The sequence below is a fragment of the Lepisma saccharinum genome, chromosome 30 (genome assembly GCF_977018435.1).
Source record: "Lepisma saccharinum chromosome 30, izLepSacc3.1, whole genome shotgun sequence".
Classification (NCBI taxonomy): domain Eukaryota; kingdom Metazoa; phylum Arthropoda; class Insecta; order Zygentoma; family Lepismatidae; genus Lepisma; species Lepisma saccharinum.
Window position 1 is genome coordinate 9,749,975 of NC_139258.1, and position 27,505 is coordinate 9,777,479.

At 39.4% G+C, this 27,505-nt stretch overlaps 1 protein-coding gene across 1 annotated transcript in view; it reads right to left on the reverse strand.

The window, feature by feature from the left end:
* The window catches only part of LOC145982080 (sphingomyelin phosphodiesterase-like), a 74,519-nt gene that overhangs the window by 3,682 nt on the left and 43,332 nt on the right, over window positions 1-27,505 (reverse strand). The window contains exons 4-9 of the mRNA XM_083115677.1: window positions 24,803-25,030; window positions 19,432-19,604; window positions 16,930-17,124; window positions 15,343-15,513; window positions 6,563-6,755; window positions 451-641 (exon numbers count right to left, since the gene is read on the reverse strand). Of these exons, the coding sequence (XP_082971803.1) occupies window positions 451-641; window positions 6,563-6,755; window positions 15,343-15,513; window positions 16,930-17,124; window positions 19,432-19,604; window positions 24,803-25,030 (1,151 nt within the window). The remainder of the gene's footprint in view (window positions 1-450; window positions 642-6,562; window positions 6,756-15,342; window positions 15,514-16,929; window positions 17,125-19,431; window positions 19,605-24,802; window positions 25,031-27,505) is intronic.

Consider the following 27,505-nt stretch of genomic DNA (forward strand, 5'->3'; position numbering starts at 1 on the left):
ATGAGACCGGTGGGCACCCACCATCGTGAGGATATTGGGAGCTATTAATGAGTAGCGTAACCCAGTCAATGACTGGGGGTTCATCATGCTGACCACACGTCATTCCATAACTGGTTGGTTGATTTCCAACTTAGCAGCTGGAACTGAGGCCTGCAGTCGGTAGGTATGCCTGGCTTTCACATTCTGTTGCACCATGTTTTTTGTTATTACATCGTCACACATGAAATAGTGTTCATTGCAATAGAATCTGAAATATATGGGTGTGCATGGAAGAATCAAAGAAGTTTTACTTGTACATTCATGATTCATAATTGGGAAAAGGGACGTGGTAGTATATTTTAAAGAAAAAAGAAAAAAACAGTTTCGCGGATAAAGTGAGTACTAGTTTCTCCATATTTATACATTAATGAGTTCACCATGTTCTTTATTGATAGAGTAAAATCGTAATACCTGTAGTACTGGTCGATCAGAGTGTCATTTTCCGCCATCCGGTGAACCAGGTCGTCCATCTCCGATGGCAAAGCAGAGCTTGTTCCGTACGCTTCATTGAAGGAGTACAACTTATACCATTGCGGCTCCTTCCGGGAATTTAGGTTTGCTTCCGTCAAGTTGTATATCCAGCTTTCATGGTCCATAACATGCTGTCAAATAAAAAAATCATACCATAAGTAGGTAAATTATAAAAGGTCCATTGCTTGCAATGCAAAAGTGCAGTTGCAGCGATAAGGGTTCTACAGTTAAGTGAACCCCTCAAGCAGCGGTATCACCAAACACGTTTAGTGGTTGACTTTCAATTTTGACACTGAAATTCCAAGATTCAAGTCCTGTCCTGGTAGTGAGTTTTCTTTGTGTGTTCTTTCATCAATTTTATTTAATCCCAATAACTCACCCGTGACATCCACTACCAGCCCGTTTTGGTACCTTCCACGTAGGTGCTCAAAAGTCAAACTCACTTCCACGTAGTACACCCTGGACTGCATTTTGCAGACGAACGAGGCTCTGGCGACTGGTACTATGGCCAGTATAATTTTGTGTGTGTTGTGCTGTTTTTTGTCCTTGTGTGTGCTGAGTGCCCGTTTACAGCCTCAGCTTTTAACAGAAGTCAGAATATTTTAAGATTTTAGTTATGCAACGTTAGAGTTGTTATTTGTAATGGTAAGGGGCTGGCCCCCATATGATGTGATGGGTGCAAAATAGCCTAAGTGCTGATGCACCCAACATTTTAAATTCAAATCAAATCAAATCAAACCACCCCTTTTTTTGTGATGCCCTCTAAAATTTCTCCAAAAATTTTATGTCTTTATCTTGGTGCTAATCTTGCTGTGATGCAACCTGGAAATACACACATATTGGTAAAAGGCAAGGTAAAGTTTCGTGTTCATGTAGCACCATGCCATGCAGGCACATTTACAGGATGCGGGAGGGTAGGGCTTCACATATTCTCGATGAAGCCATGTTGGAGGGGATGTGATCAGCACCATGCTTCAGCCACCTTTACCCTGGGGGTACTCATTGATTTGAGACTGGGTGAGCCCCAGAGCTGCTTTATGCGTGGACAAGGCCAGAAAAATTCTGACTTTAGACCATCGAACCCCAGGTCTCCCGCATGACAGTGAGATGCCCTACTGACCACCACATACATATTGACCATACTGGAACTTCTAGACACATCCTTGCAGTCAGTCACGTTTCATCCTCATTGCAATTAGCCAAAAGTGGCATAAAATAAGAAGAGTACAAATGAAAACAAATTTTGTAGCACAATAACAACATAGCACACCTGGTACTGCCCTCTGACACAACCAATGTTGCCAATATACTTCGTTATTTTGAAAAACACATTTTTATGAATGTAATAATTATTCCCATATATCATCTATTGTACTTTAAAAGTGCGGAATATTTATCATTATTTTATCAGCTTGATAAATACCTATGTCTAATTATTTTCCAATCACAAAAATCCTCTCTCTTCATTTTAGCAATATTATCTTAAAATATACTAATCTCTCACTTGCGAGTATGAGAACTGATCAATACATTTTGATAAGCCTAGATATATCAAATATATACAGTAAAACTTCTCAATAACGGACAGGCCTGGGGGATAAATAAATGTCCGTTTTTAAGAAGTGTACTACATACGGTGAATTTAAATTTACTAAAGTATCCCAACATACATTACAAATTTCAAGAAATGGAAATACAGTACACGTAGTGTAATCCTTTGTTAAATTACTGCATTCAAAATGCTCTTTCATTTTCAATAGGCTCTAACTATTTTATCGTTTGTGTTTCTGTGACATTGTAGCATAAGTGACACACACTTCTCAAGATAACCACGAAGAATATCGTTTACTGTCTGCACTTTTAAAAAGAAATACGTTCGGTGTAACATGCAACAATGCGTGCTAGTTCGAAATGCTGGCCATTGTTGTGTCGAATTCCAGGAATTGCGACCGTTTTCTTTCAGGCTGTCCGTTATGAAGAAGTTTTAGTGTTGGGGAGGTAGTTTTCAGTGTCCACGTTCGTTATTAAGAATGTCCGTTATTGAGAAGTAATATTGCCATTAAACCCCATGTATTGCTGCCAGGAAATTTAAAAATGTCCGTAATTTAAAGGTGTCCGTTAGGAGAAGTTTTACTGTATATGTATGCTGGTGGTGGGAGGATGGTGTGTTGTACTTGGTCTGTAGAGTGAAATAATGGAATAATGTTCCAGTGAAGACCTGCACAAGGGACAAATTACACAAAACTTTTTTATCAGCTGCTAATTTACATATTTGCCATTTCACATAAGTTTTTCTGGTCTTCCAACTTAATTGCGATGCAACAATAAAAATGGCTAAGGAACTCGTGGTAGTGATGAGTGACAGTCGTAAACATTCATACTGTACTTGGAATTAGAACTCGAGACCTTTCATGCACGTGCTTTTGTATTCAAAGAGCACTTTCTTAAAATTCCTTGTCTCTTTCTCTGTGTGTGCTTGCGTGCATATGCCCAACGAGAAAGTTTTTGGTGTAAGTCAGGCTGCTGAAAAAGTATTTTGAATGCCAACATTGCTAGGAAAATGGGGTAGAATAATTACAATTACTTATTTTTGAAGAACATTAAGTCCAAAGGTTGATTTATTGCCACCATAACACCCTTTTCCAATTTGTATCTATTTAGCATCCCTGTCCTATCTCTTTAATTACGGTGGTGAGGACAGATCTACTATAACATTGGATGCAAATCGTGCATAAGTTAAATTCTTTCGTCTGTATTGAAACAACGCTATGATAAAAGTATGCACCAGTGAAACAGAAAGTAAAATTCATGTGGGTATTAATGTGTCTGACAAATTTACAATTCATGATGGGTTAAAACAAGGAGATGCATTATCTCCGTTGCTCTTTAATTTTGCCTTAGAATATGCTGTTAGGAAGGTAAAAGAAACTAAAGAAGGACTAAAATTAAATGGTGTGACTCAGTTGTTAGCATATGCAGATGATGTAGACTTATTAGGGGATGATATAAATACAATTAAGAATAATGCTAAAATATTTTTCAAAACTGCTAAAGAAATAGGTTTGAAAGTTAGCAAAGAGAAAACTAAATATATGCTTACAGGTCGAAACCAAGTGTTAGGTAATAATCAACAACTCGTTTGAACCAGTTTCCAAATTCAAATACTTAGGAGTAATACTAACAAGTGAAAATTATATTAAAGAGGAAATAAAAAGTAGGCTTAATTCAGGAAATGCATGTTACTTTTCTCTTCATAAACTTTTGTCTTCTCATTTAATATCTAAGAAACTAAAAGTTAAAATATACAAAACAGTAATTTTACCTGTAGTATTATATGGGTGTGAAACTTGGTCCCTTACATTGAAAGAGGAACATAAATTGAGAGTATTTGAAAATGAGATCCTTAGGAAAATATTTGGACCTAAAAGGGATGAGGAGACAGGTGAGTGGAGAAGGTTACATAATTTAGAACTACATAATTTGTATTCATGTCCAGATATTATTAGAATAATTAAATCAAGAAGACTTAGGTGGGCAGGCCATGTGGCACGAATGGGAGAGGAAAGAGGAGTTTACAGGATTCTTGTTGGGAAACCTGATGGTAAGGGACCTGTAGGAAGGCTAAGACGAGATGGAGGGACAACGTTGAGATGGACCTAAGGGAAATCGGTAGGGATGGAAAAGAGTATACCGCGTGAGGCATCTAAAAGTACCACCTGAAATAGCGAAGAAACCAGAAACAGTAGCGATGTGAGGTTTGCGGGAAACAATAATATCAAATGGGGCTCGTAAATCGGAGGTATGGGGTGGGTCAAAAAATATCGACAAATGGGGCATCTGGAGCAAAGTCATATTTTTTTAAATGGAACGATATACAATACCATGCATAATATAAAAGAGCACACGCAGAGAAACACAACGCCGTTGGTCTCATGCATCTACTGCACATAGGAACGAAGATATGGCCATGTGAAAATATGTAAACAAACTAACAAGTGGCCCACTTGACCGTCAGTACCACGGCATGTAAGACTTCTCAGGTGCCTGGCAGAACTGCCTTTACGCAGAGCAAGTTTTGATAGCAGGTCCACGATATCGTGTTAATTCATAGCAAGCAGTCGTAGTGGTAAGAGCGAAGATTATGGTGTTCACAAACATAGAAGAAGCGGACATGATCCTGATTTATGGGGAATGCCGAAAGAATGCCTCAGAAGCCTACCGTGTGTACGCAGAGAGATATCTGGACAGACGACAGCCATCTCGACGTCTGTTTGGTAAGTTATTTATTAAATTAAGAGACACCGGACGTGTAACACCACGAGCACGTGTGCGGAACAAGCCAACTACAGGTGAGGCAGGTGCAACAAATGTTCTCGCCGCTGTTGCTGTGAATCCGCACGTTAGCTCCCGTGAAATTGCCAGGGATGCTGGGATGAGTCAGCGAAGTGTATTGCGCATTCTGCACACACACAAGTTTCACCCATATCATATCTCCCTCCATCAGGAACTTCACGGGAATGATTTTGTGGACCGTGTTCGGTTTTGCACATGGATGTTACGACACGACACACCCGATTTGTCACGTATCCTCTTCACTGACGAGGCAACTTTTACCAATCATGGAAATGTCAACCTAAGGAACATGCACTATTGGTCGGTGACAAATCCACATTGGCTTCGCCAAGTGGAACGCCAGCGCCCATGGAGTGTGAACGTGTGGTGTGGTATAGTGGGTGAACATCTCATTGGCCCTTTTTTATACAAGGGACACTGAATGCTGACCGATACATACAGTTTTTACAACATGAACTGCCTGTACTATTGGAGGACATACCACTTCAGACAAGGAGGGACATGTGGTACCAACATGACGGGTGCCCAGCTCACAGTGCAAGACGCGCTACAGCATGTGTGGAAAATACATTTCCAAATTGTTGGATTGGACGTGGAGGGCCTGTCAAATGGCCGGCTCATTCCCCAGATTTCCGGCTCGTTCCCCAGATTTGACACCGTTAGACTTTTTTCCTGTGGGGAAAGCTGAAGGACATTGTCTACCGGGATGTGCCAACAACTCCAGAGGATATGCAACGCCGCATTACTGCGGCCTGTAGGGACATTCCCTACGAGATGCTACATTCTGTGCAACGATCTTTGCGTGGGCGCCTCGTTGCCTGTATGGCAGCTGACGGCCACCACTTTGAACACACACTTTGACAGGTTTTCGCTTCTTACGCAGTGGTTCTTCGACATACTGTCACGGTCATTTTCATTATGCTGTAACACTGTCAAATACATGGTGCTGACGATGTCTACTGTATTTTTCTTCCTTTAACACGTTGTCTTCATCTTGTAAAATGGCTTCCGACATCTCATACTTGTACATGCCGTGGTACTGACGGTCAAGTGGGCCACTTGTTAGTTTGTTTACATATTTTCACATGGCCATATCTTCGTTCCTATGTGCAGTAGATGCATGAGACCAACGGCGTTGTGTTTCTCAGCGTGTGCTCTTTTATATTATGCATGGTATTGTATATCGTTCCATTTAAAAAAATATGACTTTGCTCCAGATGCCCCATTTGTCGATATTTCTCGACCCACCCCATACCTCCGATTTACGAGCCCCATTTGATATTATTGTTTCCCGCAAACCTCACATCGCTACTGTTTCTGGTTTCTTTGCTATTTCAGGTGGTACTTTTAGGTGCCTCACGCGGTATAGATCTTGCTCAAGATAGGGACAGATGGAAGGCCTGTGATGCTGCAGCAATGAACCTTTGGGTTTAAGAAGGCTAGAGAGTTAGTTGGTTAGTATTGAAACAACACTGCAATTTATGCATTTGGGATGGTGTGTGTGTGTGGGGGGATGCGAGATGTTTTTTTTTAAAGATTGCGCATAATTGGTTGCTACCCAAAGTGCCGAGGTCACTGCATGTCACTGGATATATATATATAATGTTTTGACTAGTTAAAAATCCATTCTTACTAATATGTCAAGAATAGAGTGTCCTATTTTAAAATCAGCTTTAAAAGCAAAGCAGAAATAACTCACCCAGCTTGCATTTTCTGAAACTCCATCCACATGGAAGACATGGTATGTTGGGTTCAAGTTCGAGTATGTAGTACCGCTTCCGGTCAAGAAAGCAACATTGTTGGCTCGTGTGGGGTCGTCCAAATCGTACTGGATGTAAAACTCATCGTTGTGAGTGTGGCCGTAGAATTGGCCTGTGACCGTCTCCTCAAATCTGCAATGAAGACATAATTGAAAGATCCATACTTGGGAACAAAACAGTGATCACTTAGGTACAGATCTTATTCACCTATATTGCCATAATCTAATGAAGATTTACCGTATGTACACGTGTGCCTGCAGATACATGTAAACATTTGTGTACAGTAGACACGTTGAAATACTGCCATTCCTTTCGCAGACAGGTGTCAGATTACTGGTTGTGCATTAAAGTACTGCATTGGACCACTTTCTGTTGCTCGTACTCCTTTGAATCTCTCACCCTTGAGTATTATTTCAAAGTGCAATAAGAATCGTAGACACACAGATGTGAAATATCTGCCTTGGTAGTTTCAGCCCACAATCATCTACAAGGTGTGTTAAAAAAAAGACCGGATTTTTGGAATAGCAACTTTACCTGAATATGTACATCTTATTCATGTTTGTCCCCTTCAAAGTACTGTCCTTGGCTGGCCACACACCACTCCCAACTTTTCTTCCAGCTATGAAACGCCTCCTGGAACGTTTCTTCCGGAATGCTCTTTAGGTCCCTCATACATTTTTGTTTGATGTCATCAATTGTGTCAAACCGACGACCTTTCAATGTCGATTTCAATTTTGGAAAGAGGAAAAAGTCTGCCGGAGCCGAATCTGGAGTATGGAGGCTGAGGAATCACCGTCATCCTGTTTTTGGCCAAAAATTGAGTCACAAGTAGAGCGGTGTGAACCCGCACGGCACAAATTTTGACGCTACGTGGTGCATGCCCAATTTGTCCGTCAAAATGGCGTGACACGATCCCACACTAATGTTAGCCTCTTCTGCTAGCTCCCTCACTGTTAATCAACGATTTGCCTGCACCAATTCACGCACTAAGTTGATGTAAACTTCGTCTGTTGACGTGGATGGTCACCCATGTCGAGGATCTTTGTCCATCAAAGTTCTCCCAGTTTTGAACTGAGTGTACCAGTCACAACACTGTGATCGGCTCATTGCTTCATCCCCAAAGGCTTCCCGAAGCATTGTGAACGTCTCTGTGGCACTTTTACCGAGCTTGAAACAAAATTTAACGCACACACGTTGCTCCTGCAAATCTTTAATTTTTCACACAGCCACAAAATGTCTCACTGACCACTGCAGACTCTGACATGTGTTGCTCGCGCGCGCGAATGGCTTGCACTGATCTCCGGGTCTTGTTGCAATGTACTTCACAAAGATGCCACTAGATGGCACAACTGTGTTCATTTGATTCCATCAAGTAGTTTGTGCGTAGTGCACTCAATCCGGTCTTTTTCTGAACACCCCTTGTATTTCATTTTCACGAATCACTGTGTATTGGACTACATTTCATTTTAACATGGAGATCTGTCTATGTTCCTTGGAGTTTCAATTTTACTCCGTCTTTCGCTTCACAATCTGTATTTGAGGGCCCACTACTACAGGTAAATTACGGTTATACGTACGTGTACTATTATTTTCCTGTAGTTTACGGTTATTACAAGCATAAGAAAACAGTTTTTCGTTGTGATGTTTCAGGAGAACACACGCTCCCTTCATCACACATTTATTTTCATTTTGACTAAAGATACAGTTATAACAATGGTTAGCAATTTTTTAAACAAAAGGAATCCTTTATATAATGGATGTTGTCAATGTTACATTGTTGTAGTATAGCAACTTAACTATGAAAAGCAGCAGTCTGTTTTTATTTTTATTTCAGATAAAAATTTTCATCACATTATTTTTTATTTAAAATTATGAATCCCAAATATCATCAGGTAATTCAAAGTCATCGTTGTTTTCACAAAGTCTCTTGATGTTTTCTGTTACATTAAATTTTAAAGATGGTGGCTTACTCCATTTGTGAAAAAGAAAACTCCATACTGGATCTATATTGCCATTTTCATTATTTAATTTATTCCAGTGTTCTTCTGCAATGAACGAAGCTTCCCAGACATTCAACTCTGTGTGAGCTGACAAACCTGTTATTGGGTTTAGATTTATAATGTCCAAATCATATTCGTGCCATCTTATTGCCATTTTCCTTGCTGTTTGTCATACATAATCTTTTGAACATGAACAACTTATATTATTTATTCCTGTGGTTTCCACATCTGGTAGAGTTTCTCATTTTGAATTCATTAAATGTACATTCCAACATCACAACGAAAAACAATTTTCTTATGCTTGTAATAACCGTAAACTACAGGAAAATGATTCTACAATGCAAGCAATGCGTACATACAAGAAAAAGTATTATTCATCTAGTACGTGTGCTGCTGGGCTTCGAGTGTATACTGCTCATTTTGCCTGTTTGAGCTTTATTTGCTCAAGCAAATAAGTTCTCAATTCCACACAATATCTAGCATCGTTTGTGCAAACTGTTTGGCACTCGAGCAAATCCTCTTCCTGCAACAGTCTACTGTGCATAAAAGAGACTAGCTTATTTTTAATATAATTTAATGCTATTTGTTTGCTGTACTATGTAGAGCATTTATGAACAACAAATGAAAGAAACATATGACAATGGAAAATGTTGAATAAGTGTAGTCACCTTTCAGACATGACCAACTTGACATCACAGTGCCAATTGGTTTAGATCAGGGGTTTCCAACAGGCGGCCCACGGGCCGCATGCGGCCCTCGATGCCTTTTTCTGCTGCCCGCTTAGCCAGTTTGTAAAATACATTAATTTTATGTATTTTTATTAAAATACGTTCTATTTTTACTGAAGGAACAGAAGCTCTGTACAGAAAGACAATATCACAGGTAGAATTGATTTTGAAGTCAATAATGATCATCAGAAGAATCTAAAATGACGCAACTTTCTTTTCACACCGTGCATACCACCCCTGCCCTATGCGGAACGTACTTGCCCGCTTCCCACCTCTTCGCTGGAACACAACTGGAACAGTTTCAGAGTATGGACTTCCTTAAGCAACTGGCGTTTTTAACAGATATAATAGGTCATTTGAACGAATTGAACTTGAAACTGCAGGGAAGAAACCAGCTGGTGTCAGATTTAATGGGAACATAAATAGGTTTCGTAATAAACTGAAGATTTTCAACGTTACTTTGGAGAGGAATAACCTGGTCCATTTTCCAAGCTGTCGGCGGCTAGCAGAAGATGAAGGAACACTGGACTTTTCTGAATTCAGTGCAAACATTCAAGAAATAATGGATGAGTTTTACTCCAGATTTAAAGATTTTGAAAAACTTAAAAGCAGCATCCAGCTATTTAGCAATCCTCTTGGCGTTAACATCGAAGAATAAGAAGCTTCTCTTCAACTTGAATTGTGTGATTTGCAAGGTGATGTGTTCCTTCAAACTAGCAAGAAAAGGGTCCAGAGTTTCTCAAATACCTCTCAAGGGAACGCTTTCCAAACCTTCGTAGTTGTGGGCAAAGAATGACATCGATGTTCGGTGGCACATACGCGTGTGAAAGTGTTTTTTCTTCAATGAAGTTCATCAAGAACCGCTACAGAAGTCGACTGGCAGATTCTTCACTGCTTCACCTCCTGAGACTTTCAAATACAGAAATTGAAGTGGACATTCCAACTTTAATAAAAGAAGCAGATTGGCCTCAATTTTCACATTGAACACTTGCTATGAAGGATTCTTATTTTTATGGTGTGTTTTTCATTTCTTTCAATTCATCCATAAGTATTGGGGTTTTGTGAAATAAATTGTAATTATACAATTTTGATTTGTGATTCCATTGTTTTTATTGCCTCATTTTAGAAATTTAAGTCATGCGAAAGTACTACATTTTCTGTTCAGTACTTACCATTTTTGTAATTTTTAATACTCCCTCCCCCCCCCCCCAAAAAAAAATGCGGCCCACCAATCAACTGCTGGATATAATTTTGGCCCTCAAACCTTTTGCAGTTGGAAACCACTGGTTTAGATCTACTACTCATGCCTTTCCCTTGCTGTGACTTCACTTCATTGTTCCTTCAGGAGGACAAGATAACTTTCTAAAGGAAACATAACCCCACCGGTGATGACATCATGACCCCCTGTGGACCTATCCTAGCCACCCAGCAACCATCACCCACACCTTGAATCCCAACCTTATAATTCCAACATATTCATTCCTTGTTACTCATACAGCAACCACTCAAACACTGGTGAAGCCTCATGATATCCATTACCTGTTTTGTATCATCTTTCCTCAACTATAGGCAATCCCAAGTTCAGAGTTCAGTATGGGACCTTATGAGATCCCAACCTCCAAATAAGAGTGTTTTTGCCAGGAAGGAAAGTTGTTAACATTCAAAGAGAAATGAATGAATATGCAGTGAACATAGGGAATCTAATGTTTATGTTTTAATTTTCTACCCTTTCTCTTATAATCTAGATTATTTAGAAATACATGCTCACTGTGCAATTTGGGGGTTTCCCACACCAAACACATCTTGTCAGGGAGGCACACAGTGGTTCGGATTCCACTTTAAACTGTAGGTCCAGTCCCGATTAGCCTTACTGTGCATAAAGTGGACTTAAAACACCAACTCAAACCAAAACATCTTGTCAGGGAATGTTTGTGCAAAAGTTTGTTAATAGGTTTCCATGGATGTCAAGTGATTTACTGTGTCTTTGTGTGCTTTTTTTCAGTGTTTCTTGGAGCTGGAATGAGGCAACAGATAGTGTTGCTCCTTTGGAAGGAGAATTTAGTAGAATTCTAAATATGCAAAACTCTGAGTTTTTTAGTAGTTCCTCGTAATTGCTTTTATACATGGGTTAAGTCATAAGTCATGGCAACTACTTTTTTTTTCGCCAACAGGGGACAATACGAAAAATCTAAGATATACGTTTGAAATTGTATGGAATGTACTTTTGAAAGAAGCCACCAGATGGTGTATGTGAACAACGGTGGGGTAGTAAGCACGCACCCAAGTTCAGTCGGTGAGTGACAGCGTTCGAAAATGGAGATCATGAAACAGGAGCAACGTTCGTACGTTAAAATAGCAGTTCTCCGTGGCAGAAATGCAAGGAAATACCATACAGAGCTACGGGAAGCTCTGGGTGTGAATGCCATGCCCTATCGAACAGTGGCGAGGTGGGTGGAGGCCTTCAAAAGGGGCAGAGTGTCAACTGCCAATCTGCCTCGTAATAAAAGACTGTTGTCCAATATCCTGTGTTCTGCCTCTTCCCTACGACAGTCTCCTGCATCCAGACTTCATCTGGTGGCTTCATTCGAAGGTACATTCCATACCCTTCAAAACATACATCTTGGATTTTTCGTGTTGTCCCCTGTTTGTGAGAAAAAAAATAGTTGCCATGACTTATGACTTAACCCTCGGAGTATTTCTTAGAGCCATTGAATTGCAGAAAAACAGCACTAAATAACAACACTACCAATACAAATGCATGTTCACTTCAGAAGCGAAGATAGAATTGGCTGTATAAGCAGAGTGCTAGAGTACAGGCAGTAAACATAAAATGCACTCGTCTGAACACACTAACGTTGTATGAATGTTATATTTATGATGAATGTTGTATGTAGGGGAACAATGTTGTGATAACGTTGCCACAACGTTGTATGCTTGTTGTATTTATGATGAATGTTGTATGTAGGGGAACAACGTTGTGATAACGTTGCATCAACGTTACAAAAAACATTCCACTGAATACACTTTAGTTTGGATGATCACCACCATGAGCGCCACAAGCATCAGATCGGAGTGTTTTGTTTAATCTGAATTTGTTTGTTCACTGACCACCAAACCTTATATTTCCTACAGCGTACACTAGATGGCAGTGCGACTCAAATGCAAAACAAACATAACTTTTAGTAACACAAATAAGGATACTTTCGATTGTAATTAGTGAAAAAATGTGTTTTATTATCCTTCGAAAGATGTGTGAATATTGAAGTTGTAAGGAAGATCAGAAAATGAAATGTGTTGAATACAATTGAAACTCCCATGATAAATATTTTTATTCCAGACTATATAATCAGGAGCTAAGTATTGCACAAAAAGAAACTGATTACCAGGTGTAGTTAGAGATTGGTTAATTCATCAAAATCTCCAGACTAACAATTGCCTATTTTGGTGGAGCAGGAAAATTTTTTATAATATGTAAAGAGAAACTGTGACGTTACGAACATGTATTATATACAAAAATGGCTTGGCAAGATTGCTAATAGCTTACCATGCGAAATAACCATATTTTAAATATGCATTGTTATATTCGTAAATTACACAGGCAGCAAGGTAATGTTGCAAAAAAGTTGTGGCAACATTAACCCCTGGCATATAATGTTGCTACATAATGTTCAGTATATGTTAGGGGCTAACGTTGCCACAACGTTGTGGTAACATTACCTTGTTGACTGGGTTGTATGGTGGAGATAAGTGGATTAAAGTTATGAGAAATGTTGGAAGTACGGTTGAGAGCGGAGGGTATAATATGTGGGACAGAATGGCTACCAGCTGTGAACTTGAGTCCTGGATCTAAGGTAGCAGGTGTGACTGCTGTGTACAACTTTTATGAAACGAAATAACAGCATATGGATAATACAGTAAAACGTCGTTAATCCGGACCCCGATAAGCTGGACTTCAGTTAATCCGGACCGGAAAAAGAAGAAAAGAGAATGCAAGGTTTGAAATGTGCCTAGAAGTCAACAAGAGAACTTCCCAAAGAAAAGGCAGTCAACCACTGATGAAATTCTGTTTCCCGCAGACTTTGTACTGTACTGTATAGTGTATTTAGGCCTATGCCCTTTAAATACATCATAATGAACGTGTTTTGTTGCTATAAACGGAGTTTTAATGCACTTTCTACTGTTCTTTTAGGTTATTTCAGTTAATCCAGACTTTTTGTTAAACCGGTCAACTTATCCTCACATTAGACCAGATTAACAAGGTTATACTGTACATTCAATAAACAACAGTAGGTTGAAACCATTTTAAAGAAAAATATCTGATTTTAGTACGAATATGTGCAATTTGTAGCAGGCTTTGTGAGGAAAAGTTTGGTGGAAGGGGGTCACTGATGGATAAATGCAACTTGGATTCAGTGAAGTCAAACTCTTAGGTGCAGGAGTGGTTGGTGTTGTTCAGCTTTTGAACAACCACTGCTCCTGCACCCAAAACTCTGATGCCAGCCTCCATTGCAGAGTGGTTAGCTCAGCGATGTGTGGGGTCCTGAGTTTGAATCCGAACTTGGGCATGGGTGTTCTTCGGAAGTGTTCCTCCATCAATGACATCATATTATGACTCATCCTCATCTTCACAATTAGCCAAAAGTGGCAGATGAGCAGGGGCGGCACGTGCCTTTTCCGTCAGGCAGGGCACATATTTCTTTTGGGTGGGGAGGGGGGCAGTTAACCTCTATATTCCTCTTTAAGGTTTTTGAGGGGAGTTCCTTGATATGGAGGAAGTAAATTGTTCGAACAATTTGGAATAAAATTAACATTCTGATCAAGATATCTCTCCAATGAGCATTAAATACTCACTACGTAGGAATACGAAAAATCAGCAACATATGGAACAAATTACATGAATAAAAAAAAAAACTCTAATACTGACGTCGGAACCCTATACGCTTGCAGTAACTAAACTTTGGGTAGATACTGGGATGATGAGGAAAATGTTACACTGCAGTTTCTCTTCCATTGTCAATGAATTGAAAGGCGTAGATATTAAAGTTTCTACATGATTCAATGTCATATTCACCAAGTATCCACTAATATCAATAACTAACTAGGAAGATGATGCAGCGTTAAGTTCAGTTACAACACTTTACATTGGCCATGTACCCCCAAAAAGTTCGTTTATACTTACGAAGATATTCTGCATGTCAAGTTGCTGGAACACAGACACAATTACACAAATAAATAAACACGTACAGTAACTATAAACTCGTGAAAAACTAATTATTTCATAATCGACCAATACGCACAGACGGAACGCAATGCAAACTCACACACTAACTCAAATCCAAATCCAAATCCGTATTACAATGGGAAGAAAGGAGGATCTTTTTGAAAATACGAGGGACTAGTTTGTGCAATAAAAAGTGTTGTCAACTTTTCAGGTCGCCGGAACAAGCGCGAAGAAAAGCATTCGAGGGATTTTTTTCTATCTTATTGCTGCAGGCTGGAAGAACGAATAAACTGCCTGCCAAGCGTTGGAAACACTGAATGGTGAACAAGGCAAACATGAATGGGCAGGGCACCTCGTTCACTGCCCAGAAACGGCTACGAATTTTGCGCTTCTCCATTGTGAGGGGACCGTCCCTTGGGTTCCTTGCCTATGCTGTAAATGTTTGGATCAGTCAGTGACGTCACGTCTCTGGGCAGAGCTGAGATTGGACTCTCTCCAACAGGACGAAGAAATATATTAACCTCGCACAGGGTGCATACCCTGTAAGTCTGGTTGCAGCAATGTAGGGGTTGAGGGGAAAAAAAACAAAAAATTTAGTTACGCGTATGTACCGATCGTCTCTTCAGATGAACTTTTTATGTTAAAATTGTTGTGGGGCAGTGCCCTAGTTGCCCTTTATGTAGCATCGCCACTGCAGATGAGTGACGTAAAATAGACCCAATCAATGAACCAAAACTCTTGACTTCATTGTCATATATAAACAGTCTGACCTGTGAATGAGCTTCCTGAATTCCCCACTCCATATTTTCCAGCAGTCGGCGTTCCCTGGAGGAATGTGAGCTGCGATGTGCACCTTTTCCCCTTGATTCTCTGCATCCAGAAGGACATTTGCCAGCCAGTGCAGCTGCCCTGCTATGTCAGTGGAGTTGTAGAGTAGCCACCTGGAATAGAGAGAGAGAGAGAAAACTCAGTACTGGGTGAATTGTAGCCCCTTTTATTCACTTGCCAATTCATGTAATGACCAAATAACATCATAGATGTAACATAAGAAGTGGGACACTTTCATGAATGTCCCTGGAAAATTTTCAAGGGAGGCAAATCGAAAAGTTTGTTTTCAATAAATGTGATCAATGATTGAAGACACTGTATACAGGGTGTATCATAAGTAATAACGCAAACTGACAGTTGAAAGTACACGATAATAGAAGCAAAAAAGGCTCAGTAAACATGGGTCCGCAAACGAGTCGTTTTCGAGATAATAGCGAGTGTGTGGTTACAAGCTGCCACTGACTTCGTTGTTTGTAAACGTCGTCCTAGTTGGTAAAATGCTAATAATACAGTAAGAAAAGTCATTGGAGATCTCATTGCTTTTATTGAACATTCTACTTACTTTAACAAATGTTAGTATGTTACATGTGTCCTCCTCCGTAGCTGAGCGGGTTAAGGCATTCACTCGTCTTGAGATCGTTCGCTGTGGGACGGCGTAGGTTTGAATCCGGCAATTTATTCGGCCTACGTATAGGGCCGGTGGCATCCCACCATCGTGATGAAATTGGGGAGCTTCGAAGGAGTAAGCGTAATCCGGTCCCGGAAACCTACTATAACGGCTGTGGATACGTCGGGCTGACCCCCCGGCTATTCCAATACTGGTTGAAGATCTCCACGCTTCGAGGTGACGAAGGAAAGCGTGGGAGGGAGACTGGCAGTCGGTAGGTAAGCCAAGGCCCTTCAGGGCTGTTGCGCAAAGGATTATTATTATTAGTATGTTACATGTTACAATTACTGTACACTTGTTAAAGGAGGTGTTCAAAGTGTCGTCCGTGCATCTGGATAGAATACTGTACGTGATTCCACATTGAGTTTCGAATTCTTTTGAACACCGGTTCATTTAGGAATTGGTCACAAGCATGTACAATTATCTGTACTGATTGTTTCCATCCTGTTTGATTACAATGCTACCTCTCGGAAATGTTCTGTATTGTAAACAAAGAGCAAACCTCGGGATGCGCAAGGAGCAAAGCAGTGGGTGTTTACAAAATGCAATCAGTGGCAGCTTGTAACCACACATTCACAATTATCTTGAAAATGGCTCGTTTGCAGACCCACGTTTACTGAGACTTTTTTGCTTCTATTATCATGTACTTTCACCTGTGTCAGTTTGCGCTATTACTTATGATACACCCTGTATATTTCAAAGTCGTAGATGAACGCTGGGTCACTCTGTGTAAGCTACCCCCTAATTTTTTGCATCCTATTTTCGGTAAAAAAAAAAAAAGTACATGTTGATAAGTTCAATATGTTATTCCTTGTACTTACAGTCCTAGAACTTTTTTTAGGATGTATGAGCTGGAGCTTACCAGTTGAAAGTGTAACAGTAGTTAGTGTTGAGTCCTACAAAGCGAAGACCTGGTCGGACGAGCATCGTGTAGTATCCTCCGTACCTCACGCTCCCAATTGCATCATCTGGCAGCCACATGGACCAGAGATCAGCCATTGCTTCGTACAGCCAGTTGGTAGAGATGGCAGGTTCGGTGATTTCTGGTGGAGAAAACCTGTTGGAAAAGTGTAAGACATTAACCTATCTGTTTATCTTGTTGGTTATTGGGCAAGGAACAGTGTTTAGATGTATGGTCTTACAAGTATCAGTTACTTTTTAGAGTAACATTAAATGTAACTAGTTACATTTTAAACTGAGGGAGATTTCACACTGAAGCAAGGGGTGTAAGGGGGACCTTCCACGTAGGCGCCCAAAAGTCAACCTCACTTCCACGTAGTACACCCTGGACTGAAGACTCACGAGGCTCTGGCGACTGGCACTATGGCCAGTATAATTTTTTGTGTTGTCCTGTTTTTTGTCCTTGTGTGTGCTCAGTGCCCGTTTACAGCCTCAGCTTTTAACAGAAGACAGAAGATTTTAAGATTTTTAGTTATGCAACGTTAGAGTTGTTATTTGTAATGATAAGGGGCTGGCCCCCGTATAATGTGAAGGGTGCAAAAAAGCCTAAGTGCTGATGCACCCAAAATTTTAAATTCAAATTCACACTGAAGCAACATGCGACACATACTGCTTGGGAATGAGCCAATCAACAGCAATGTTAACAGGCCATAGAAGCCTTCATTCGATTGGTGAAATCCTCAAGCAACATGTGTTGTGTCTCACTTCAGTGTAAAATCTCCCTGAGTTATTGTAACAGTTTATTTTTTCAGGTAGAAGTAATGAAGTTAAGATTTACTTTCCTGTACGTTTCAGCAGGAATGAACAAAATTATAGTTTGCTATAGAAAATGTATAAACAAAATGTTAATCTTCATACACACATTTCTTACAAGCAAAGTTTTTGTGTGAGGTAATATTTTTTCAAGTATAAGGCCTTAAAATTTATTGTCTATATTTTTAATATTTAAACATGTAAACTAACTAACTCTCTCTAGCCTTCCTAAACCCTGAAGGTTCATGGCTGCAACAACACAGGCCTTCCATCTGTCCCTATCTTGAGCAAGATCTATATACTCTTTTCAATCCCTACCGATTTCCTTTAGGTCCATCTCAACGTTGTCCCTCCATCTTTGTCTTGGCCTTCCTACAGGTCTCTTACCATCAGGTTTCCCAACAAGAATCCTGTAAACTCGTCTTTCCTCTCCCATTCCTGAATTATACTTTTTATTTCCTCTTTAATATAATTTTCACTTGTTAATATTACTCCTAAGTATTTGAATTTGGCAACTGGTTCAAAGGAGTTGTTATCAATAATTAGATTTTGATTATTACCTAACATTTGGTTTCGGCCTGTAAGCATATATTTAGTTTTCTCTTTGTTAACTTCCAAACCTATCTCTTTAGCAGTAAGAATAATGCATATTTAAACATGTGAGGTTTATTGTACAGAGTCCGTCAGAATTAACACCCATTTTTAAGTAGTGTAGTGTAAAGTGCATATTGATGCAAAGCTGCAATTGTAACAGAGGTGTTGTCTTAGTAACCTTTGTGTTCAAGGTTTTCTGAAGTAAAATGTTCCTGGAGTGGCCAGCTCGATCCCCGAATCAAACTCCCCTACCCACAGTTTCTTCTTGTAGTGTGTCAAAGATATTGTGTGTACAAGAGCAAACCCTGCAAGGTTGATGAATTGAAAGACAGTATTAGGGAGAAAATTGCTGATATTACCGTCAAATTATGTCATAAGGCTTGCGTGAGTTAAGTTGGTAGGGTACATGAATGTCTTGCACGAGATGAACATCATTTTGAACATTTAACCTAAAGTGTCATATGACATCCTTCAGTATAGTGGTGATCCTTGCATGTAGGACACCCAATTTGTAAACCTCACTTCCACGTAGTACACCCTGGACTACATTTTGCAGACTAACGAGGCTCTGGCGTCTGTGTTTTGTCCTTATGTGTGCTGAGTTCCCCTTTACAGCTTCAGCTTTTAACCGAAGTCAGGATGTTTTATTGTTTTAGTGAACGACATTACAGTTATTTATGTAATGGGCTGGACCCCGTATAACGTGACGGGTGCAAAATAGCTTTAAGTGCTGATGCACCCAAAAATTTAAATTCAAAGTCAGAATGGTGGTGTGGTGTCATGTTCCATTATTACATGCATATGATTATCTGTAAGAAATCTATACAATTCTGATCCTGTAATACAAGATTTGGTGTAGAGTAGCATCTCATGAAAAATGGGCGTTACTTCTGCTGAACCCTGTACTTTAATGAAAATTAATTTTAGATGGCCATCAGTAAAGAAGAGGCGTCATGCACTTTTGCAGCATACAATGTACTTTTTACCTCAAATTGTAGTGATTTATGAAAGATCATAGGGAGTTATACCTTGTGCATTGTAAAAGAAATGAACTTACACGTTAAGTGGACTGGGTTCGTGGTTGCCCAGGACTGGCAGCACAAGGATGTCTGGAAAGGTGGTGTTGATCTCTCTGTAGATGGATTGGATCATGTCCAGGTTCCCCTCCCTTGTTGTCTCCCAGACTCCATGGTCGATGAGGTCTCCAGTTATAATGATGTAAGCAATATCCTGTTAAATAAAGAAATATACTTTTTCTGCAAAGGATAGGCAGACAAAAGCAGCAATCCTGTTCCTCATGTTATAACATTCAAAGAACAGTTTAGCTACATTTGTTAACTAACTATAGAGCATTCCCTGACATTCGTTACGAGACTCTGCGGCAAGCGGCCCGGCTTCAGCACCTTTCACGGTGAACGGGGTCCGTGACAGTCGCTAGAGTCGGCTATTGAAATTACAGTTTTCATATTGTGTACTAACCGTGACTACAGAAGGTGTTGAAAATTATGTCCCTCTGCTGCAACACATTCCTGGCATCTCCGAAGGAAATTGGCATTTACACGTGCAAGTTCGTCTACTGTAATTCTCCCAATTTCTCATACAATACTGTCTTTCATACTTTATTTTTTAGATTTAAGAATTTTAGCAGTTCTAAATGCTGTGGTTTTTGAAACACCCGTTTCTTGTGAGAAGGGCGGATAGATTTGCAGGAGACTGTTCTAACATTTGTCCTATCTCATCGAGTTTTTCCTCAGTAAGTACACGTGGGTTTTTCTTTCCACTTTTATTCAGAACTGACCCTGTTGCTCTAAACTTATTTACGAGGTTTAATATAGTGGCCCTATGTGGAACGGGAACACCAGGAAATTTCGTTGCAAAACGTTGTGGCACTTCTCCACAATTCCTCTTTCCGAAGTAACAAGATAAATCCTTTGCTGTAATGTAAACTTTTGTGGTGCCATATTAAGCCACAATCTTCAACACACGGACACGACACAACACAACTTCCGAGGGAGGATTATACTGGTGTCAGTCTGCAACGTCAACAGAAAGGGAAAAAGAATGAAGAAAACAGACTGTAGCGTGTGACTGTCGCGGACCCGTTCACAGGGAAAGACAAGTGCTGAAGCCGGGTCGCTTGCTGCTGAGTCTCATAGCAATGTCAGGGAATGCTCTCTAGATAACTACGAGTGCCACTATTTATATTTTGAGCCTTGGCAACACTGATTGAAGTTAGGCACGATATGACGTTTGCACGGAATCGTCTGGCATTATTGACCATAACGTACTTCAAATGTTTTGTCAATAGCTTGATTTGTGTTGTTTATGTTGCCTTGGAGATTGCGCGACAACAATAAAATGGAATTAACTCGTGAACATTTTTGTGCGATGATTTTTTTACGATTTTCGACGTGGATTATCAAGACAAGAGTTCATCGATCAACTTACTTCCACATTTGGCGATGAAGCCCCATCCTTTGCCACTGTGAAACGCTGGTACGTATAACGAATTTAATCGTGGCCGCCATTCGCTCACCGACGAGATTCGCGAAGGTCGTCCAAAATCAGTTGTTGTTCAAGAAAACATTGATGCTGTGCAAAACCTAATACTGCAAGATCGTCACGTGACATACTGTGAGATTGAGGCAACCATAGGCATTAGTTCCACCAGCATATATAAAATATTACATGATCATTTAGCTGTGAGAAAGGTATGTTCTCGTTGGATCCCACACAATTTGACAAAAACTCAAAAAGACGCTCGCCTCAATTGGTGCAAACAAATGCTTAATAAATACAATCATGGTGCTTCAAAAGACATATATAAGATTGTAACAGGTGACAAATCATGGATATATGCATATGAGCTGGAACGTAAACAGCAGTTGACTGTATGGGTGTTTAAAGATGAACCCAATCCAACAAAAGTTGTTCGCGCTCGAAGCACATCGAAACAAATGGTCGCCTGTTTTTTGGGGAAAACTGGTCATGTGGCAACATAGAACGGTCAACTCTGAATGGTACACAACAATTTGTTTGCCAGAGGTCTTCAGTCAAATACGGAAAACAAACAAACACCGTCAGATCATTCTTCATCAAGACAATGCCAGCTGTCACACATCTCATCTAACAACCGACTTTACGAACAGTCAAAAAATCGAATTGATGGGTCATCCGCCATACAGTCCTGATTTGGCACCCAATGACTTCTTCTTGTTCCCGAATGTCAAGAATAAATTGCATGGACAACGATTTTCGTCGGCGGAAGACGCCGTTGATGTGTTTAAAAACCATATTATGGAGGTGTGTCAAGAAGATTGGAAAAACTGCTTTGAAAAATGGTTCGAACGAATGCTAAAGTGTATTGACCATAAAGGAGAATACTTCGAAAAACAATAAAGCAGTTTTCAATGCCAAATTCCTGTTTTTTCATTGTTAGGCTCAAAATATAAATAGTGACCCTCGTAGTTTCTCTAAGACAAAATAAAGTACACTGATAATGATTAGATCTATTAATAATATTGAGTGCTTGAATTGTGCTGTTTGGGCTATGTTTTAGCATAGATATTTGTGTGTTTGCGTATTCATTCAAGCACACCCCACCAAATGCATGTATTTACAGGGTGGCTACTCACTGGGAATTCCGGGAGTTATGTGCGAATTATTGGCTCCGGAAATTCTGCAGGAATTTTACTCCATAGACATGAAAAATTGTAACTTTTATTAATCCAAATCCCATTGAATCTTCTATACATATTTATAAATACTATGCTGTATGTTTATCACAGTTTAGCTTTTGTGTTTATCGAGAGGAAGCAAAGAAAACTGCAGTGCAAAACAAAATGGACTTCTCTCAGTCTGTATAATGTGTTAAAGTTCTTCACATAATAATCTCTGACAGACCATAGGCGTGTGCAACGGGGAGGCAAGGGGAGAACAATTGCCCCCCTAATCATGGACGTCCACATATTTTTTCCACGGAGGGACAAGCAGGGTATTTTTCCATGGGTCATATTACCCCGACAATAGTGTTGCCCCCTCAAAAAACACCACTTGAATTTGAAGTTATCGCATTAATATAAATCAAATTATACGTGTGAAATATATACTTTTATGTTGACATTCGATTTCTAAGGGGCAGGTGTGGCCATCCTTGTCCCCCTTCCAGACATCCATGTCCCTCCTACATTGTTGTACTTTCACCTAGAAATTTAGTGCCGTTATTAAATGATTAAGGATTTTCTAGCTAATTAAAGTTCAAAGCAACTACGGAGGAAAGGATGCAGTGGTGGCCTGATTTGTGGAAAAGCAAGTCATGGATTCATTAACAGGACAATGCTCCTGTTCATACGGCATTATCAGTCGAGGCTTTTTTGGAATAGTATGGAATCTTACTGTTAGAACATCCATCCTAATCGCTGAATCTTGCTCCTTGCAACTTTTTTTTTTATTCCCAAAGGTCAAATCAGCACTGAAAGGAACCAGATTTACGACCGTAGAATCTGTGAAAACAAAAGTGACGGAGGTCATGAACATGGTTTCAGAAAATAATTTCCAGCACTGCTTCCAGAAATGGAAGATTCGTATGGAGCTGTGTATCGATAGTGCAGAGGAGTACTTTGAAGGGGATAATGTTCGTATTGTGCAAAATAGCCAATGAAAGATTTTGTAGCAACAGTCCGTTTTTTTGTTCTAGCCATACCTTGTATGTCTGAGACACGTCCACCACTTTCATGGGCGATGGATAACCTTTTTGACTGCGGGAGGTCACTAAAGAGAGGGATGTCCGCAAACACCAAAGAAAGTAGAAGGATTACCAACAGGTGCATCGTTGGCTTTCAGGACCTCATTGGCGTTATTGTTACACGAGACCGCATCTGTACGAACAAAGCCTGGTAGATTTCGAAGAGAACTAAACAGAAGCAGTGAACTCCTATGGGGATAAGTTCACGTTACACGTGATTTGCAAGATACTTGACCGCGAGTCTTATCTGCGTATGGATCTTTGTGTCATGCACTTGCTGTTCCCGGAAACTTGAGTACAGGTTCATTTAACAAATGCACAACTATTTTTCATTTTTTTTCAAAACCAAAGGTGAATGAAACTTTGAAATGGAAAAAGACAATTTGTTTTGGCCATGCCTCTAGCAACTCAAAAACAATGGTATCGGCTAGTATCGGTGCAAAAATATCAACGAATGTATCGGGTCAGCCCTAAGAAAAATCTATTTTTTTAAATTTTGAAAACTGATTAAGTGGTAGAATATGAAAATGTTGAGTACTGAGCTTGATCCTGCATGTTACACTTATTTTTTTTCATTCACACACAATTTCAATACTAACAAACTGAACTTTATATCTGCTATTGGCAATAAAAGTAACAAACTTTCTGGCTTTTTGTAACTTAAAATGAATTGTGCGAATTTCCAGGGAGGAAGGGGTCAACGGTTGGATTTGACCTCCACCTTCCCCCTTCGGATGCCTATGTCAGCACATTAAGTCCCATCACCTCTGTTTTCTGGCTTTCAAGTAGCTTCCCAATTATCCTTCCACTGGTGGGTCAATACCAAAATTTTGGAGCTCCCACCAGGGATAGAACCTAGGACTGCTCACATCAAAGATAAGAGTGCTAACCATAGGCGTAGCTATGGGGTGTGCCGGGTGTGCCTAGGCACACCCTAATGGGCTGCTTTATCAAAGAGAATTAAAGGCAGATATTTCAATAAGAGAGAAAATAAGCGGCAGTTTGTAAGAAGTTGAAAATGTCATTACTTGGTACAAACGCGTGCGTTATCGCTGATGAAACGAGTGTCTATAGTTTTTGATATTTTGATGTCATTGGAGAAAGAAGATATTTACTGCATTCTACTCTGTACTGCAGCGCTTTTCTTCTATACCTGTCACAAGTTTCACGTGTAAGAGAGCTTTCTCCAAGCTTACCCAAGTTAAAACTAAATTAAGAGCAACTCAGAAGCAGGAAAGATTGGAAGCCCTGCTCTTGCTATTTGTGGAACAAAAAAAAAGCTTAGTCTATTGATGTAAATGAAGTTATTGATGAGTTTAAGAACATTGTACATTTTGACAGACGTCTCTTGTTATAGATGACGTGTATTTTGATGTATTTGTTTGCATTTATGAACATTTTGTGTGTGTGTGTAATTTCTATGCAATTTGATTTTTTTTTACTACATATATTCAGAAATTTTCAACACTGTCATTTATAGTGAAACATCAGTGTAGTTAAAGAGCCAAGTGATTGTGTTGCAAAATATGCTATTAAAAAGGTACAAGACCTCATTTTTTTCTTTGTGCACACCCAAATATAAAGTTCTAGCTACGCCTATGGTGCTAACCACTCAGCCACTAGGGAATGATGTGAATCAAATATCCTTGTAGTTAATATGCAGCATTTGGAGTTATCTACTTACTGTGTGTTGTTGTTTGACCTGCTGGAAGATGTTTGTGATGGAATGCCACGGCATGTCGCATTCCCTGTAGTCTCCCCAATAGTTAGCTGCGGCAGTATCATCCGCAGGATCTCCTTGGTCAAGCCTGCAGCAGGTGGGCTCTCCACACACCGCATTCCCTCCAACTGTGTATCGCGGATCGTAGTGTAAGTCAGAAATGTGAATGACTTTCAGAGTTTCAACACTTTCCTGTAAAAAAAGTTAAGAAAGCCCATGAAGGCCATAGTTGAAATTAAGGACGATGTCAGACGTTCGAAGTGGGGAAGAATTTTCAACCCCCTGCCCTGCAGCTAGGACGATTTTCATAAGCATCACCCTACTTACCTTGAAACTCTCGACCAACAAAATGTGTACAGTTGGCAAATTATCCACAAGTATTTTCTTCTACATACATTTTTTTAATTAATGGAATTACTTGATTATTACTTAATTATTAATTTGTATTTTAAATAAATTAAAAATACAAAACTTTGTTACTTATGTGAAATGAGTATCTATTTTGTGCAACAATATTTCGGAAACTACTGTTTCCTTCTTCAGGTTCTATTCTTGGCTATCCAAAATATACTATAGCCTTGTCAAATCGTGTTATTCGTCAGGGAAAAGGAAACTTCAAATTTGGTAAAGGTAAATACTTCTAAAACCGTTGTTACCACCATGCTCTCTATCATTTGTTAAAACTATTACTATAAAACCTTTGCACTAAAAGTCCTATGTACAACTAAAACATTAAAAAAGAAGGGACGCCTTCTTGTTACATTGTTCCCATGCGGCCTGCTAGTTACTTCCTTGTCGTATGGGGGTCAGTGGCGTACGCAAGGGGGGGTTACCGGGTTTAAACCCCCCCCCCCTTGAGCTTTTGAAATATTATGGAAAATGCTGTAGAAAAAATTAAAAATGGCTAATTTATCACAGTCAAAGATCTGCGACAGTAATAATAATAATAATAATAATAATAATAATAATAATAATAATAGAATTATTATTCCCATGCAGCATGAAGAAAAACACAACATTCCAAACACAATCTAAGCGGCCGCAAAGTTCAATTTTGCAATTATTTCTTTTGCAAAAAGTCGCGCAGTGACTCTCGCGAGAATTGTGAAAATTCCTTGCTTCGTCGCAGTGTGCCGACCTTATTGCAAACGTTCTTCCCGGTACTGATTTCACATTCCTTTGTGAACTCTCAAGTGATGCTGAGTCTACATCCACATCATTAAATAATGTTGAAGAAGTGCTTTGTGAATCACCTAGATGTGATAAATGTGTTGGAATGTCTATAAACTTACTTTTGAACGAAAACATAGACTCAGTGGAATTTAGCAACATGTATTCTCGCGCTTCATCATCATCCTGGGTGAGTTCCATAGGTAAAGGTAATGTAAATTCCCCCGTGCATATAGCACCGTGCCATGAAGGCACACGTAGTGGTGTGGCGGGCCCCAAAGATTCTCGATCTCGTACTATTTTGCAGGTGATGTGATCAGCACCATGCTCCGGCAGCGTTCATCCCCCAGGGTTGCTCTCAGGTACCCATTGATATGAGGCTGGGTACTGAGACAAGGCTGGATAAATTCCAACCAATTCCGGGAATCGAACCCGGATATCCCACGAAGATGTCTGACTAGACCAGCGCAGCTCCTTGAATGAGTTTCATATTAAGATTATTTCAATAAATTTAATATATTTGCTTGTTCTTATGGATTTTCTTCGCACTTAAAATGTCTCACTTATCATATACAAATAACCGTTGACTAGACAATTATTTTGTAACAAAGAAACAAAAGAAATGTAATTTTGTTCTATTTCTTTCATAAATAGAAGCTGCATTAGTAGTAATTAAACTAATTAATTAATTATAAGAAATATTAATTAATTATTATTATTAATTAATTAAAGTATAATAAAACAATGGTAATGTGAATTTGTAGAAAGTTTTCGAAATAACACCCCCCGTGATGAAATCCTGCGTACGCTACTGATGGGGGTAACAATGGTTTTAGAAGTGTTTTCCAAATTTGTACCGTTTCCTTTTCCCTGACGAATAACACGATTTGACGAGGCTATGGTATATTTCAGATAGCCGATAATAAAACCTGAAGAAGCAAACAGTTGTTTCCGAAACATCGTTGCACAAAACAGATACTCATTTCACGTAAGTATCAAAGTTTTGTATTTTTAATTTATTGAAAATACAAATTAATATATATAAAGTGAGTAAGTCGCACATATCGTGAATTATGAATATTACTTAACTATTACTTGTACTTATTACTTAATTATTTTGATGCTGTAACCGAGATGGACCTCAGCTTTTTCGGCATTATTATTTAATTTTTGAACATTACATTCTGGAAATCAAAGTGAATGGATACAGACAGTGTTTTCTTTTTTTGTCGGTACGTCATACAGGCATATTTTTATAGATGAGAATATAATTAATAACATTTTAATGAGAAAAGTTTGTGTGTAACTACATGAACGCATAATCATTTATAAACATTCCACAATATTTTCAGCAGTTCTTATGACGAACATGGTAAAATAACAACTTGAAAAGTACCGGAACTTTTCTTTCCAGTCAGACCCAATGACAGTCTTGTCAGGCCACATCATTCTAAAGAAGCCTATCATCAAAGAGAGAAAAGTGAATGTAAAATAACC